Source organism: Lampetra fluviatilis, chromosome 4, assembly GCF_964198595.1.
Source record: "Lampetra fluviatilis chromosome 4, kcLamFluv1.1, whole genome shotgun sequence".
Taxonomy (NCBI): Eukaryota; Metazoa; Chordata; class Hyperoartia; order Petromyzontiformes; family Petromyzontidae; genus Lampetra; species Lampetra fluviatilis.
Genome location: NC_136278.1, coordinates 14725341 through 14744255, shown reverse-complemented (window position 1 = coordinate 14744255; position 18915 = coordinate 14725341). Strand labels below are relative to the sequence as shown.

The window sequence follows — 18915 nt, the reverse complement described above, 5'->3', positions numbered from 1 at the left end:
ACTCCACACGGGCGTCTCATTTGGTGCCGAAGCATCAATCTCTTTACTCTACAGCCAACCTATGCCACTCCGAAAGCCAATTGGGCGAAAGTTGTGCCACTGGGATTTAACTGTTGACAAATGCACCGGCTGATGTTTGCCAAAAAATTTCAGTATCAAGCACTGAGCTTGCAGCAGCTTTTGCATGTGCCTACGGGGGCTGAAGAGGTTCTACAATTGCTTTTAACGTGAGAAGACCTCAACGGAGATCACAAGTCATTCGGTGAAACAGAGGCGCCGAGTTATCGTGTGCCACTTAAAGACCATCGCCAGCCGCGAGCGGCGCACCACAGCATACAGCACGCACATGAAGCGGTCGCTCGCACTCTGCACTCACAATTCACGTTAACGGGAGGACAATCATAAGTTAGATTACACCTCGGAAGTACAAAACAGTCCGTTGTGCTCCAGCTGTATTCGGACCAGACGTAGTGGCACATTGCCTGTAATCCAGCAACTATGGAAGCAGTATGGGTGGATCAAGAATAGACGTAGACTGAATGGGACAAGCCAATGAGATGGTTGCAGTGGAAGCACAGCAAGCAGGTTTACAACATATGCGTGGAATTTTAGTGGATTGTTACAAGCCCTGGAGGTTTGTTTGTCTTGTCAGTCTACTTCTAAAGGCCCTCGGATAGAGGATAGGACTCACTGGTAGGTTACAAGCCCCGAGAGCAGGGGTGGGGAACCTTTTTTCTGGCAAGGGCCATTTGGATATTTATAACATCATTCGCGGGCCATACAAAATTATCAGCTTAAAAATGAGCCTGTTATATTTGGTCAAACATTTAACTAACTCACCCCTAATGTGATGGCTGAAACTGCGTCTCTTTGGCGAGGCGTGTGACGTTAGCTGGTATTGATGATGTTGCTACTCGCAACTGCTTTTCCAGGTTTGCTCCTAGATTTATTGAATTTCGAGTCCCGCCTGCGGTTGCCTTGGCAGGGCCAGATTAAATGAATTTGCGGGCCTTATACGGTCTGCGGGCCGGACGTTCCCCACCCCTGCCCTAGAGGGAAAATCGGTTGTATATTGGGGCAGTGACATGGCTGAGCGGTAACGCCATTGTAATTTGTTGTAGATATTCATGGTTCAAACCCTAATGCCACCCTGGTTAATACTGTGGGTGTATTTACCATAAATACGGGCCGTCTGCTTCACACTGAGCACCACAGATCCCGTGATGTTATGTAAACAAGAATAGGCAATGTAAGCCGACACAACGCTCTAAATTTGGAAAAATCACCCTAAAATTACTAAATTTGGAGAATACACAGCAACATAGCCCCAAATAAATGCTTGACTTACATTTCTTTTATTTAGCAATGATTGCAAATTATGTTTTTTAAAGACATTTTTAACCAGTATACTTTGTACAGCATGTTTGTGTTTTTTCCCTCCCTTAATTTGAAAATTAAAAAGATAATTTGGACAGCATGGCCACCAGCATGGCAAGGAAGGCTTGCGCTGGGTGCACTGTGATGTTGCTGGCACAACTCAAGCTCACACTGTTAGTGTGAAGGAACCTTTATTATTATTATTACCTCAGAGGGACCACCACACTGTGGATGCTGGAAATGGTTAAGGAAGACATCGGACTTTGGTCTTCTGGGGCTCTGTCAGAGCACGATGGCATTTCTTCACTGACATCTGCAATCCGATGTTGTGGATCAGCGAGCGAGTCGCTGCTCTCAGGGTGCAGCAGCAGCACGCTCTCTTCACTCGCGCTGCTCTCAGAGTGCAGCAGCAGCACGTTGTCTTCACTGGCGCTGCCCTCAGGGTGCAGCAGCAGCACGCTCTCTTCACTCGCGCTGCCCTCAGGGTGCAGCAGCAGCACGCTCTCTTCACTCGCTCTGCTCTCAGGGTGCAGCAGCAGCACGCTCTCTTCAATCGCGCTGCCCTCAGGGTGCAGCAGCAGCACGCTCTCTTCACTCCCTCTGCTCTCAGGGTGCAGCAGCAGCACGCTCTCTTCACTCGCGCTGCCCTCAGGGTGCAGCAGCAGCACGCTCTCTTCATTCGCGCTGCTCTCAGGGTGCAGCAGCAGCACGCTCTCTTCACTCGCGCTGCCCTCAGGGTGCAGCAGCAGCACGCTCTCTTCACTCGCGCTGCTCTCAGGGTGCAGCAGCAGCACGCTCTCTTCACTCGCTCTACTCTCAGGGTGCAGCAGCAGCACGCTCTCTTCACTCGCTCTACTCTCCAGGTGCAGCAGCAGCAGCACGCTCTCTTCACTCGCGCTGCTCTCAGGGTGCAGCAGCAGCACGCTCTCTTCACTCGCTCTGCCCTCAGGGTGCAGCAGCAGCAAGCTCTCTTCACTCGCGCTGCTCTCAGGGTGCAGCGGCAGCACGCTCTCTTCACTCGCTCTGCCCTCAGGGTGCAGCAGCAGCACACTCTCTTCACTCACGCTGCTCGAGGTTTCAATTCGCTCTTCTTGCTGCTGTGTTTCAATCGTGCCATTCTCATTTGCCTTGTAAATCTCCTTTCCATTTGCTGTTTCCTCAATCAAGTAATCGACGTCATGAAGCAAATGATTTGCATCACCATGGGGACCGGTTTCAACCAAAGAATTAACATCATCTTGAAAAAGGGTGCAGGCTGTTCCAATAGCAACCACATCTCCGTGAGATGCAGGTTCGTCCTGAAGGGCATCAGAGAGCCAGACTTCTTCATTTATGATGGGGGCTCCATGACGAAGTTCACTCGAGTCTCCTGTTTCCAAATGCGGGGTAATGCACTCTTTCCCATGGTCGTTCAAATTCGATGACAGAGGGATACTCGTTGTTTGCCAGGACAAGTCAGAGTTGAACTTTAATTCAGCTTGTAGTACGTCAAGTTGGTTACCCGAATCCTTCACTTCCGTTATAACTTTATTTGTTTCAGGATGACGAGCTGCATCTCTGCCCAACTCTCCAGGCAGTTCAATTTCTGCATTATCTTCAACTTCACTATCAATGCCACTTTGAGGTTGACCGACAAAATCATTAATACGGCAGTTTCCTTCAAGCGGAGCGTCGTCTATGTTTTCGGCACACGTGTCGGAACGATCTGCATGGACAATACTGAGACGCTCAATGTCCTCTTGAGGGTCACGAGTAACGTCATTCTCAAGGCTACATTCTTCTTCAATTGTGTTGTAAGCCGACTTGTCAGAAAGATCTGAATGTGCGGCATTGTAACTCTCATTTGTGTCCTCAATTTCACCCGAATCATTTTCATCATGTGCATCGGTCGCAAATGTACAAAACAACTCGGTGTCAGAATCCTCATCAAGTGATAATTTACTGGTGTTCTCTTGGCAGTCGCCCGAGCCAGGATTGAAAATAAATTCAGCACAGGTGGCAGATCCCACATCATGGCTCTCTTGGTCATCGGCACCTACTGTTGTAAGCGTATCGTCTGCACAACTTGTACATGGAGTATTAAGCTGTTCTACAGTCACCGATTCTGATGTACTGTTTTCAATACGTTGTTCATGTGATGTGGTAATAGCTAGTGAATACGTTTCATTTCCTTGCACATCATTTGGTTCCAAAGTATCACTCCCATCTCCAAAGCAGAGATTTTCAACTATTTCTCCTTTGTTAGGAGGAAAATTACTAGTTTGTATTTTCAAGTGACAATCGGAAGCCAATACTTCTTGAGATTCGAGCTCAGAAACGCCTATGTTATGAGAGGTTATGCACTCCATATTGAGAGGTTCTTTTAGTGCAGTGGAAATGTGAAGAAGTGGATCGCTGCTAATGGTGTCACCATCAGCAACGACACTGTAGAGATAAAGACACAAGTTTTAGTGGATGCAAAGGTATGAGGACACATTTCAAGACATATAGAAGAAAGCAATGTTAACAAACAGAAAGACAAGCAATCTATAGCAAGAACATAACAATCAACACAAGAAGCTTCTCTCCATACAGGATTCCTACAGCAGTGGTTCCCAACCTTTTTCAATTATGTACTTTCTGAAGTCCCCATTGGAATCTTAGTCTCCACTGCAGTGACGGCTGTTGTATCCCTGTAAACAGCACTCCAGATAAGCTGCACGACAGGGATTTTATGCATTCAAATATTACATTTGATGCACAGTAAAACACATAGCAGATTTGCTGTAGAGCTTGAGTTGACAAGAGAAAATCGTGGATGCCTGTACTTTAATAGTACAATCCTGTACACATCATATTCAGTTATGAATCCCCTTAAGTCTAATGGGAGAATCTGTTGACCCAAGGTTGGGAAGAACTTTTCTTACAAGGCAAGCAGTCGAGATAGAAATTACATTGGAAAACTTGGGTTATGTGAAAGTTGTTACATGAACAGAAGACAATCAATAAAGGAAAAAACATAAATGTCGTATTGCAGTACAAAATCTATTTTAGGTCTAACATATGAAACAGTTTTTTCCAAATTTATCTGCCATTCCTGGAACAACTAAGTCATTTACCTAAATTCTATAACAGTACTGCACAGAAATTGAAAACCTCCACTCCAAAATAATGTTTACAGAAATACTCGGTAATTTCTATAAACACTGTCCATTGCAACACACACCACCTCCACTGTTTAATCACACTTATAAATAGCCACGGTTAGTGAATGGTCTCATCTGAGTCACCATCACCGTGAAGGGGAGACGGTGTTTTTGGTGTCCTTTCGGCAGGGCCATGCCCCGCCACAGAAAGCCACTTGCTAGCGCTTGACAAGGCCCTACACTTATTTAAGGGCCAGTTAACGGCCATACACTTTGCTCGACAAAAGGCGTTTTGTCAGGATGGTGTGCGAGGCCAAGAATAGCTGGACATTCTCAGACAATTGCAAGCAGACTTTGTAGATTCAACAGGTAACATAGGCTCAGGATGAAACTCAGCTTTTTTCTGAGACCCACTGCATAACTTGAATGTTAAATGTTGTCCACTGAAGAATGGCACTTTGTCACAATGCTGTTAAAACTGATTACAGCTATTCGTTTATAATTTATTCACCTAACAAGTTCCAATGCATTTTCCTTATGAAAGGTCATAACAACAGAAATTGGGCTTAAAATACAAATCGATTATGAAGAATAACATTGCCTGTGAATTCCTACACGTTAAATAATCTTCATTGTAAGGGAATGGTGCCGACGACAAGACTTGTGATGCATTGTCAATGTGTGAGCTCAGACGGGGCAGATCAAGTTATTTGGAATAGTTTCAAGGTTCAAGGGAATATTTCATGGGTGATTTCAAATTAATTTACATATATAAACAAAAACATTCCCATATAACGAAGTGTATGAGATGGGGTTTCCTACCTCCTTGCGAGAGCAATGAAGATGCCAGATAGGGGTGATTGTTTGAGCATTACAAAAGCATGGTAAAGGTATCGACGGTGACGCTGTAATGGACACAGCTGGCTGCACAGGTGACACCCTCTGCTGCTCCTCGCTAGGCGGGGGGGTGGAGAATGCTCAGCGATCAGCCAGCACGCTTCTTGTGATTGTACTTAAGTATTTCTGGGACTGTGGGTAATTATATAGTTCATATTCTTGGTTCTTTCGGTAGTCACATAGATAGAATATAAAATGAAATAAAAAACACAAATAAATAATATTGTTCTGATTAAAAGTATATAGTTCTTACAGGAGTGGCAGCGACAGCAGGGAAAGAATTATCTGCAGTCCAATTCAATTAATTTTTTAAAATGTAATTGTGCACTAAACCACAATTTCAACATCGTGTAACTATATTTGGTTAATAAAACCTGTATATCGAGGATGTGTTTTCTTTTATTACCACACTTGCTTACCCAGGAAAGCCTCGCAACTGTTTTTTCAGGAGGGCCTTAGCCAAGAGTTTGCAGTCGAAGGGATGATTGCTATGCATAATCCAAATTGAGAAACTTGCTGGTAATTTTTCAAATGTGAACCATGACGCCAGCACAAAATGGCCTATTCTTGTGAATTACATCATGGGATATTTAATGTCAACTGTGAAGCAGGCGGCACGTATTTTGGCGGTTATAACAGCCTTAGTATTAACTAGGGCAGCTGGTCGATTTGAACTGTGAACCTAAATTAAAACATTATTTTTTATACCAGGTAAGGCCCACTCAACTGTATAGCTCTATTTCAGAAGCGGCCTGGGCACAAATGAAAGTTCAACGAAGTGGCTAATGTGGACATTTATAGCAGCCAAATACTCTAAAAGCATGTTTCTGAATGGGAGGGGAAAACCGGAGGACCCAGAGAAAAATCCATGCAAGTGGGAAGAGAGAGACATGCAAACTCCAAATACACAGCAGGTATCACAGCGTCGGGACCGAACACACGACCTCCTGCTACCAAACGAGGTTGTTAACATCTCGCTACCTCCACGACAAGCGGCAAACGTGCTACCGCCGAGGCAACGTCATCGCCCCACGAGCATCACCGAGAGAGAGATCTTACCCGGCTCCTGTGCTTTGCACTGCAGCAAGGTCTCCCCCTGCCCCCAGCAGCAGCAGCGGCGGCGGCAGCGCAGGGCTGGACTCTACGAGCTGTAGTGGGGACGAAGAGGTCTCCTCCTCGCGCGGGGCAACGGGAAGGCCTCCTCCCCACACGCCTTCCGCTGGAGACAGCGGCTTCTTGGTGACAGGGTCGCGTCGAGGTGTCTGAAACGTGACCTGCGTTGGGATAAACGCGCACTCAGTGCAGCCGCCCCCACGTGTGCACAATTTCATTTAGGTGTATCGTGTGCACATGTTGTAAAATGTAAACATTGTTATAACCACGTCAACCATGTACACCCGAGAAACCATTCAATAAAGTAACTCAAATTTCTTTAAACTTGTGTCACGAGGAAAGCCTAGATCACCCGCTATGTAGCAACAATTACTATTTTATAGTTTTGGTAAACTTATCGGGTACATTTAACACGTTTTTTGATATTCTTTTAAATGCCAAACAATTAAATTAGGTATCCAGCCAGACATTATATCAAACCCAAAGAGTAGTATTAAGAGATGTAGACAATGTTAGAGAAGTGGTGAGACATATATTGACTATAAGAAATACAGTAAAACTTTGACAGCCAGACTCAGTAAGGAAAGAATGTTTCCATTTAAAGGGGACATCCAGCATACCACAATTAATAATTATACACGTTACATTTCATTTATAAGTAATACACACCTCACACATTTCACTGACATGTGATTAGTTAATAAATAAATACCACATTTTTTTTACTATTTTATGTTTTACTGTTTAATAACCCCTCTAAAATGACGTGCTCCGTACAGTTTAAGAGTCTGAGAGTCGTGTACGAGTGCAATGTTCACCTAACGCCATACAACGGATATCAGGGGAGCAATCGTGGAGCACTTTACAACTGATAGTACACTTGCGCGCCAATCGAATATGCTGTATTAAATGGTCACGGATGGCAATTGCCTGCACAAGATGAACATCGCGCTTTTCCACGGTGCTCTACAGCCTGTATACCGCGCAAATAGTGCTGTGATCAGAGGGTTTTTGAGGGGGTTCACATTTTTATTTGCTTTTCAGTAGCCTTCCCGGCGTACCCCAAATCCCAGTTAATCCGAATAGGACCCCGAGAGGTTTTACTGGATAAACTAAAGAAACTCATGAAGTGAGATGAGAGCTATTGACAAAGTACAGATGTAGTGAGATGGGAGTAGGTGTAGACAAGATAGATGCAGAAGTGAGATGTGAAAAATAAACTAATAAACTATTTTTATTTTACCAGGTAAGACCCACTCAGCAGCTATACAGATATTTTTCAGAAGCGACCTGGCCACAAATGATAGCTCAACGAAGTGGCTTAGCATGTGGAAATTTATAGCAGCCAAATACTCTAAACGCATGTTTATAAAAGTGGAGGGAAAAACTGGAGGATCCGGAGAAGAATCCACGCGACTACGGGGAGAACATATAAACTCCAAATATACAGCAGGCGTCAGGGTTGGGATCGAATCCACGATCTCCTGTATACCAGGCGAGGTAGTTCATCTCGCCACCGTGGCGAGATGAGACAGTAGTACTGAGATAAGAGAACATGTTAATGTGAGATAGATAGACAGACAGACGTGTAATTAGATGACAGAAGATAGATGTAGACGTGACAGTGATGAGATGTAGACTTAGGGCAAATGTAGTCAAGTAACAACTTGGACCAGACAGATGCAGTAAGATGAGAGGAAAGAGATACATGACAGGTATGTGGAGATGAAAAGTACAAGAGAGAGAGAGATATAGTGGCTGGAGCAGAGGCAATAGCGGTGGTGGGAAAAGAGGCGTAGACAAGTGACAGATGCAGAGATATTCTTGGTTCTTTCGGTAAAGTCACGTAGAATGGAAATAATAAAATAATAAAAATAAAACAATAAAATAAAATTATCACGACGTTTCGCAGCCGGCTGCTTGCGTTGTGGCCGAAACGTCGTGATAATTTTATTTTATTATGTTTTATGATTATTATTTTATTATTTCCCTTCTACGTGACTTTACCGAAAGCACCAAGAATATGAATCCCTGCAGTCACGAAAGCTTTAAATCGAAAAAGATGCAGAGATGTAAAAGACACGCTTGGATAGAAGACAGCGAGAAAGGGTGAATATGTATTCAGGATTGATCAAAGATAGGAAGCATTTCAAACAATCTATGAGATGATCGACAATCCATTGAGATATGAGAAAACAGAAGTGGCAATCAGATGAGCTAGAAGAGACATGTGAGAGGTACTGTTTGACATTGCTGAGCACGGGTCCAAAGGGCTACGATACAAAGTGTCCAGCGACGGAAGACACGAAGGAAAATAAAGCAGATTTGAATAAACTCTGTCGTTGAATTCAGCAAGTTTATTTGGGACTTGCGCGGTGCAACGAGTTACAGCGTTGCGCAGTTCGTCAAGCCCTGTAATGATGCATGTGAGCACAGTGCGGATGAGGAAACCGTCTAAATTGTCAGAATGAGTTGACTGATTAACACGTAGGCTTTCGCGACCAATATCATACAAAATAGTTTTTTTTGGGTTAGATCGCATAAATATGAATGTGGTGTTAAACCCGCCACCACCCGCCACAGCCAATTAGGAAGGTTTGTCACGTAAACAGAACATGCCAATTCGTTACGAGAACAGCACACTGGTGTGTTGGAGAGCAAATACACAATAATTACAATCCGAGTATGACGTTTCACCAATAATTACAACTACCATCATCAGGCAGACAGTCAAATATGGCTAACCCCCCCAAAAAAACCTGTATTATGGATGAGTTGACTGACATTTTCAGAGGTATCAAAATACGAAGTTCAAAAGGAACAAACGCCGTGCTAGTAAGTGGTAAAACAAGAGTGATAAGGAAGCGACAGGCATAGAATGCAGCCATTCAAGAATTACCTGTGAAGATTAAAGTGTGTTCACACTTTAACTGTGCAACCGATTTTTTGTGTTTAGTTTGTTGTCCTTCCCCTGGACCTCCGATTAGCACAGTTGGCTATGTAAGGTGCCAAAGAAGTTCAACATACAACCGTGCAACTCGGCAAATATATACTAGGGTTGCCGTGATATAGCAATACATCTACGGGCCAATGTTTTGCCGGTATCATAAAATACAGTCCTAGGTTATATTGTACGATAAAATGCGCACAATAATCGTATTGTCCATTTTGCTAAATATCGCAATTTCATAAAAATTTGAGAAAAATGTGATTAAAAGAATACTTAACATTAAAGTTACGAAAAATTATATTACTCATTAAATTACCTTATTATAACACAATTGACAGAATGTCGATTGTATAATATTATTCCTGACAGCACGTGTTTTGTAAGCATCAAAGATTGCAGTTACCATCATGATTAGAATACTTATGGCAGGCTTCAATTAAGTGAACTGCCAGGGAATGACGATTTGGCAATTTTTCATATTTTTTATCAAGTAGAACAAAGCACAAAAACAAGATAAAGACATAAAATACAAATGACAAAGTCAAGGTAAACTTAGATCGTGAATCATCACACATTGCGAAATTTAAAATCGTATAACCTGATATTGCGGCAACCCTAAAATAAGCACACTGACAAGAAGCGAATAAGAAAGTGTTACAAATAAGTAAATGATAGGGGTTACAAAATGTATTTCTGCTTCCAAAGTGGCCACCTCGATCAAGCACCGACATGTCAATTCTCCAGTGGCGCAACCACACAAGCAAGTGTTGGTAACCAACATTATTCAGCCAAGTAACCTGCAGAAACGCTATCGAATTGTATGCATCGGCAACTTTTTAGATGATATTAAGAAAATGTGGAATAGGATTTCAAGCATTAATGTGCAATGTAAGACTAAGCTGGCGTGCAGGCATTAGGAAACCTCAACAACAGCAGCAGCGCACAACCGCTGACAATCTCGCTTGTTAAGAACACCGCCACGCAGCAGCAGCCGTGAGCAGGGTGCTCTCGTCCTACCTCACTTTGCGGACTACTTTCTTCATTGCCCATTTTTTTCTTTGTGAGAAAACGTTTTGGGTGGGGAAAAAAATAGAACACAGTTTATAATTTAACAAAAGCAAAACTTTCATTTGGTGTCTGTACTAATTTAAGATCTATCAGTGACAGGCAAATTATAAAACCATTGATGTGTTTCATACGGAATATGTTCTTACAGGAAAGGAACTGAGAAGGTGCAATTATTAATCAATTAACAAACTCTTTGATCACGCAAAAGTATATTTTTTATAATTCATTTATTTTAATGTATCGATTCATTCTAAAACAAGGCAGCCATCCCGACTGGATCAGGATACTTCTCCACCAAATTTCACCTTTGACTTGGTAAGTATTAGATACTTCCAATGACACTAAAGACACAACAGGGTGACGTCATTAACGATATCATACAAGATGCCATGTGTACACAAGACATCACAAATGCTGTCACACCACCACACCCCTCTGATCGTAAACTCATGGAAGTAACTGACACGCGTGTGACTGTGGAAGTAACTGACACGCGTGTGACTGTGGAAGTAACCGACACGCGTGTGACTGTGGGAGTAACTGACACGTGTGTGACTGTGGAAGTAACCGACACGCGTGTGACTGTGGGAGTAACTGACACGTGTGTGAGTAACTGACACGCGTGTGACTGTGGAAGTAACTGACACACGTGTGACTGTGGAAGTAACTGACACGTGTGACTGTGGAAGTAACCGACACGTGTGTGACTGTGGGAGTAACCGACACGCGTGTGACTGTGGAAGTAACCGACACGCGTGTGACTGTGGAAGTAACCGACACGCGTGTGACTGTGGAAGTAACCGACACGCGTGTGACTGTGGGAGTAACTGACACGTGTGTGACTGTGGAAGTAACCGACACGCGTGTGACTGTGGGAGTAACTGACACGTGTGTGAGTAACTGACACGCGTGTGACTGTGGAAGTAACTGACACACGTGTGACTGTGGAAGTAACTGACACGCGTGTGACTGTGGGAGTAACCGACACGTGTGTGAGTAACTGACACGCGTGTGACTGTGGAAGTAACTGACACATGTGTGACTGTGGAAGTAACTGACACGCGTGTGACTGTGGGAGTAACCGACACGTGTGTGACTGTGGGAGTAACTGACACACGTGTGACTGTGGAAGTAACTGACACGCGTGTGACTGTGGAAGTAACCGACACGCGTGTGACTGTGGAAGTAACCGACACGCGTGTGACTGTGGAAGTAACCGACACGCGTGTGACTGTGGAAGTAACTGACACACGTGTCACTGTGGGAGTAACTGACACGTGTGTGACTGTGGAAGTAACCGTCACGCGTGTGACTGTGGGAGTAACTGACACGCATGTGATGTGGAGTAACTGACACGCGTGTGACTGTGGAAGTAACCGGACACGCAGTCGTGTATGTGGGAGTAACTGACACGCGTGTCGACTGTGGGAGTAACCGACACGCGTGTGACTGTGGGAGTAACTGACACGTGTGTGACTGTGGGAGTAACTGACACGCGTGTGACTGTGGGAGTAACTGACACGCGTGTGACTGTGGGAGTAACTGACACGCGTGTGACTGTGGAGTAACTGACACGTGTGTGACTGTGGGAGTAACGACACGCGTGTGACTGTGGGAGTAACTGACACGCGTGTGACTGTGGGAGTAACTGACACGCGTGTGACTGTGGGAGTAACTGACACGCGTGTGACTGTGGGAGTAACTGACACGCGTGTGACTGTGGGAGTAACTGACACGCGTGTGACTGTGGAGTAACCTGACACGCGTGTGACTGTGGGAGTAACTGACACGCGTGTGACTGTGGGAGTAACTGACACGCGTGTGACTGTGGGAGTAACTGACACGCGTGTGACTGTGGGAGTAACTGACACGCGTGTGACTGTGGAAGTAACTGACACGCGTGTGACTGTGGAAGTAACTGACACGCGTGTGACTGTGGAAGTAACTGACACGCGTGTGACTGTGGAAGTAACTGACACACGTGTCACTGTGGGAGTAACTGACACGTGTGTGACTGTGGAAGTAACCGTCACGCGTGTGACTGTGGGAGTAACTGACACGCATGTGACTGTGGGAGTAACCGACACGCGTGTGACTGTGGGAGTAACTGACATGCGTGTGACTGTGGAAGTAACCGACACGCGTGTGACTGTGGGAGTAACTGACACGCGTGTGACTGTGGGAGTAACCGACACGCGTGTGACTGTGGGAGTAACTGACACGTGTGTGACTGTGGAAGTAACTGACACGCGTGTGACTGTGGAAGTAACTGACACGCGTGTGACTGTGGAAGTAACCGACACGCGTGTGACTGTGGAAGTAACCGACACGCGTGTGACTGTGGAAGTAACTGACACACGTGTCACTGTGGGAGTAACTGACACGTGTGTGACTGTGGAAGTAACCGTCACGCGTGTGACTGTGGGAGTAACTGACACGCATGTGACTGTGGGAGTAACCGACACGCGTGTGACTGTGGGAGTAACTGACACGCGTGTGACTGTGGAAGTAACCGACACGCGTGTGACTGTGGGAGTAACTGACACGCGTGTGACTGTGGGAGTAACCGACACGCGTGTGACTGTGGGAGTAACTGACACGTGTGTGACTGTGGGAGTAACTGACACGCGTGTGACTGTGGGAGTAACTGACACGCGTGTGACTGTGGGAGTAACTGACACGTGTGTGACTGTGGAAGTAACGGACACGCGTGTGACTGTGGGAGTAACTGACACGCGTGTGACTGTGGGAGTAACTGACACGCGTGTGACTGTGGGAGTAACTGACACGCGTGTGACTGTGGGAGTAACTGACACGCGTGTGACTGTGGAAGTAACTGACACGCGTGTGACTGTGGAAGTAACCGACACGCGTGTGACTGTGGGAGTAACTGACACGTGTGTGACTGTGGGAGTAACTGACACGCGTGTGACTGTGGGAGTAACTGACACGCGTGTGACTGTGGAAGTAACTGACACGCGTGTGACTGTGGAAGTAACTGACACGCGTGTGACTGTGGAAGTAACTGACACGCGTGTGACTGTGGAAGTAACTGACACACGTGTCACTGTGGGAGTAACTGACACGTGTGTGACTGTGGAAGTAACCGTCACGCGTGTGACTGTGGGAGTAACTGACACGCATGTGACTGTGGGAGTAACCGACACGCGTGTGACTGTGGGAGTAACTGACATGCGTGTGACTGTGGAAGTAACCGACACGCGTGTGACTGTGGGAGTAACTGACACGCGTGTGACTGTGGGAGTAACCGACACGCGTGTGACTGTGGGAGTAACTGACACGCGTGTGACTGTGGAAGTAACCGACACGCGTGTGACTGTGGGAGTAACTGACACGTGTGTGACTGTGGAAGTAACGGACACGCGTGTGACTGTGGGAGTAACTGACACGCGTGTGACTGTGGAAGTAACCAACACGCGTGTGACTGTGGGAGTAACTGACACGCGTGTGACTGTGGGAGTAACTGACACGTGTGTGACTGTGGGAGTAACTGACACACGTGTCACTGTGGAAGTAACTGACACGTGTGTGACTGTGGAAGTAACTGACATGCGTGTGACTGTGGGAGTAACTGACATGCGTGTGACTGTGGGAGTAACTGACACGCGTGTGACTGTGGAAGTAACCGACACGTGTGTGACTGTGGAAGTAACTGACACGTGTGTGACTGTGGGAGTAACTGACACGCGTGTGACTGTGGGAGTAACCGACACGCGTGTGACTGTGGGAGTAACTGACACGCGTGTGACGTGGAAGTAACTGACACGCGTGTGACCCTTCATCTAATTGCACGTTATGAAGACCGTCCTTTCTGAGGCCTCGGAACATCAACAGGAACAAACAATCCACTACCGCGACAAGATTTCGCATTATTCTAACCTTTGGCAGGACAATACTAACTATTTCAACAAAAATCAACTCGAATGATCTAATACGCATGTAAAAAAATTTGTTGGTATCACCTCCAATAATATTCCAAAACGGCAATCTGCACTTCTGCGTATAATCGTTGACAGCCTAATTAGCTACCCTACAAAACTGGAAGTATCAAGAAACTGCTGTACTGTAAATTTTGACCAGAATATTAGAGCACCTCAGCTACTCCATGTGAAACAAAATTGAAACATACTTTGGCACCCGAGCACCCTTTGCAATATCATCTCTAAAGAGCCGGGACTGGCCCAACTTTGAATGGATACCATCACGAAGTGTGTGGCAATACCTAACAACACACGTACAACAGAAACCATCCTTTGGAAACGTAAAAACAATATTTTAAATCTATTACTGCAAATCTGGCGAACTCTTAACCTCGATCGTAAATAGAAAACTTTACATCGTTTTAGTTGAGCTTAAAAGTTAAAGAATTACAATTTTAAAAATACTTCATAGGATTGTTGCGCGTACATCACTGCTAGACTGGGGTGGCAGCGTGGTGCAGTGGCATCATGTATAGCTGGAGAACTCCTTCCAGACCGATTCTGACATTTCAATGAGGTGACAAGTGAAAGCGTATATCCCAGTTATGTGAATTCAGTTGAAATTGTCAATAAATTGGACGTTTGACCCAATAATTTGGCCAATTTGGCTTACAAACCCGAGTGTTATTTATCTACTCTACCATTTACAATAACGTGGCTCGTGATGCAAACACATTTAAAAATTATATAACAGGTAGGTTTGTGCTGCTTGGGAGGGGTACACACACAGGGGTAGTGTGGGGGTGATGAGATACCCACCTGGACCAAGTAATTTATTACGGTCAATTATCAATGGGTCCCTGACCTTGCGTGATAAAAAGGAAAAAAGTATCACCTTATTGGGTTTGGACGGAAATAAATTGTCCTTTTGAGATGCCTTCAGAATGGACGGTTTTAAAAAACAAGCTCCAGCAACAGTCTTCTCCAAAGTGGCAGATGAAGTTGTTTTGATTTCATCCAAATCTCCCCAATCAATGAGGTTTTCCACGAATGAAGAGCTCATCCTGGAAAAAAATAACGATACACACATTTACAAAAACCATTAAATGACAAATAATCAACACGCATCCCTTTCCCAAGCATCACCACCACCACCCCTCGCCAACTCAACATCAGAACTCTTATCCAGTGGCGCTGCTAGCCAGGTCTCAAACACGCCGGTCCCTGCAGACAGTGAAGCATTAGTCAGAGCTACTAACCTTTAACGATCCTGACCAGTGCGAGTGCACTGCGTGTATGAGGCCACTTAAGGTAAACAAAGATTTATATTATTGCACACGCTAGTTCTGTACTCACCACCAATGCAATGCAGCTGTGTTGATCCCTTTGGCAAGACCACAGGGGTGTCATTGTATAACACTTAAGCTTTTGAGAAAACGAAACTCATGATACAGTTTAGCAAACTTAACATTAACACTCACTGTACATCACAACACCTCACAGCACACTTTGGTCGTCACACTCATGACGTTGGCTGCGCGCTGTGGGTGCGCGCCAGAGGAGTGCCGGCCTGGTGGCTGTTTGGAATTGTCTAAATGTGGGCTGGATTTTTGGCTCATTGAATGTTTTTTATTTTTCCAGACACGGTCTGGCTCAGTCAAAAAATTCCAGATACTTGAATTCCAGATAGCTGGAAGTTTACTGTATGTAGCAGAGTGCAACCAAATTTATACCTACATTTGAAGGTAAGAAAAAACACTTACAATACTTAACATTTTTACGGTTCGAATGTTAAAGATGAAGATTCAAAGGCTTTACATAGAATTTACATTATCTTTTAGAGGTCTGGCATGAAAGGGCAAAGTTTACTTTAAAGATCACCTTTTTTATTGCATAGGCGGCCCTCAAAATTGTTTAAATCTCAGGGTGGACCGGTGGCTCGAGGGTTCGAGTACTGAACCTGGCACTGCTGAGGTCCTGGGTTTGATTCAGGGCCAAGGTCCGTGGTGAAACCGCGGTGTTCTCAGGTGAACAGTTGACATTTTGGCATTGTCACCAATGGCTGCACAAACTTTGACACCACATTAAATGTAGTCTTACACATTTCAGTTTGATTGACATGACGACCGTTGTGCAAAGCAGAGCAAAGTGGTCCCCTAAAGAGGATCAAGGGTTCCATGGAAGCGACTTCAGCAGTAGTTTTGCGATAGCATCTTTCAGTCTCTGACACAAGGTGGTTGTGTTACCAGCTACCCGTATGTTGTCCTTCCCATGCACCTCTGATTAGCACGGTTGGCTGCGTATGGTGCAAAAGTAGTTCTAGATATTTCACTCGACGGTCAATGGTATAGTGTATAGCAGATTGTATAATAATTAATGGTATAAAATTGTAATTTTTAATACAGTGTATAAGGCAATATATAGTATCGTAATTGTATAGTGAATATACAGCAGTGTGATATACAGTAGGGTGGATATAATAATACATAGTGTAATATTACACTATGTATTATTCTAAGGTATAGGGTGGCATATAGTAATACAGTATATAATTTAATGTTGGGTTTGTCTATGGCAGCATATAGTACGGGGTAGACCCGTGTGATGTAAGGGAAAAAAGTTTAGCTGGAAGCATATTATATGTTTTGCGACATAGAATTGTAATGTATTACTTATTGTTAGTAGCTCAGCTTATTGGAGAGTATATTTAGTATACTGATGATACTATGTAGTTTATACTTTAGTTTTTTACGTGTTTGTTTAGTTACTGCAGCTACATACTATTAACATTCCTTCCCTTTATTAATACTACCCCTATCCCCTCCCTTTGATGCTGCTAATCCAGCATAATGCACGGGCATATGACTTTGAAACCCCCCGCCCACCTCCTACGCATTTCACAAGTAGTACTAATCATATACCTGCATTTCCCATAAATATGCTAAATTCCTCTTTATATGCAAATTATTTTGTCAAGGCGCCCTTCCCCCCTTCCAACCCAGCTTAAATATACACTCCAAGCGTGGTGGTGTTTCATTCAGACGCTGTCTCCCCGACAGACCTGGTCTTCACCTGAGGACGGCTGCTTGCGTTGTGGCCGAAACGTCGTGAGAATTATTTTATTGGTTTATTTTTATTATTTTATTATTTCCCTTCTACGTGACTTTACCGAAAGAACCAAGAATATAGTTCTAGATACATATAAACATACATGGAAATGTCTGTGTCAAGTGAAATGATACAAAACCACAACCGGAATGTAATTTTAATTAAAGAGAAAACAAAGTTGTTAAAACTGATAGAATCATAAGGAGAAAGTAGCCAAAATACAGACAAAACATATCCCATGCATGACACCACATTACAAAACAAACTACAACGGCGAGGCTCCACAAGACTATCACTTTGCATCGTGCAAAAATATTATTTACATTAATCAGTATGACTGATCTAGTAACTTTACAATGTTCTGCTTTTCCTTCTTCGGTGGATGCTCACAGCTGTCCACACTGCACGGCAAGAGATTGCTGCTATTCTCTCTCAAGCCAAAACCCTCGAGGTCAGGTTCACCTCGTGGAGGCGGATAACTTCTGGCGCACACTTCCCCTGCATTCGCATATCGTCACCCACAGTTCTACTCGCACACCACAGGGCTTCGGGTTAACACTCCCTCCACAAACGATACCATTTAAACATTCAAACGTTTTCAACACTTACATATTACCAAAGCTCTGTATTAAAGGCCAAACAAGTTGTGTCATCTAAAGATCATTACAATAGCATCAATTATATTACCTATATTACCTACTTTAAGAAAATAAACAATTCGCAAATCAAATATTAAACTTTACATGGTTTAAACTTCTTCACATTGCGAAAGTTCACGTCACACCTCTCAAAGATTACATTGTGTATGAAAAGTAGCGGTTGAATGTCACACCTTATTATACTATGAATTGTAACAGATGGCACAAAGTACGTTTTTAATACGGAAACTGACATTTCCACAAACTCGGTTTAAAGCACCTACCACGATGAGCGACGTTCAAGCCACTGTGGTAACCGCAAAGAGGCCAGACCCACTTGACGAGGCGTATACGATGTGGTAGAAGTCGCTAGAGGTACTGCAGCAGTGAGTAAGTCGTGGCTGGTGCCGCGCTAAGTCATCCAAGAGGCACGGAGGCACTCACGGGAGCTGCGGAGACCACGCGGGCGCACGACGCAGTGGGTCCCGCGCCTGCAACACGCCCTGCCACCTCACCCCCCGAGCAGCCCCCCCCCCTCTCTGTTTACTCCTCCCACCACGCGGGCGGCGGGGGGGACGAGCTCCCAAACTCGACACCCTCAGAAGACGCACACACACTCACTCACACTCCGTCTCTTGCCAAACCCGAAGTCACGTGGAACTACCTCACTCCTCTGGGCATCCAGGAGGGACTGAGTC

The 18915-nt window shown here is 44.7% G+C and overlaps 1 protein-coding gene across 5 annotated transcripts in view; it reads right to left on the bottom strand.

The window, feature by feature from the left end:
- TACC2 (transforming acidic coiled-coil containing protein 2) overlaps positions 1-18693 on the bottom strand; it is a 61855-nt gene extending 43162 nt beyond the window's left edge. For 2 of the 5 annotated variants that reach the window (XM_078855645.1, XM_078855647.1), the window contains exons 1-5: positions 18502-18692; positions 15367-15535; positions 10480-10518; positions 6459-6673; positions 1585-3801 (exon numbers count right to left, since the gene is read on the bottom strand). In XM_078855645.1, the coding sequence (XP_078711771.1) occupies positions 1585-3801; positions 6459-6673; positions 10480-10518; positions 15367-15534 (2639 nt within the window). In that variant the 5' untranslated portion in view covers position 15535; positions 18502-18692. Of the gene's footprint in view, positions 1-1584; positions 3802-6458; positions 6674-10479; positions 10519-15366; positions 15536-18501 lie in introns of those variants that run through there. The other 3 variants (XM_078855649.1, XM_078855648.1, XM_078855646.1) reach the window with 3 other exon arrangements.
- Positions 18694-18915: the final 222 nt, after the last annotated feature.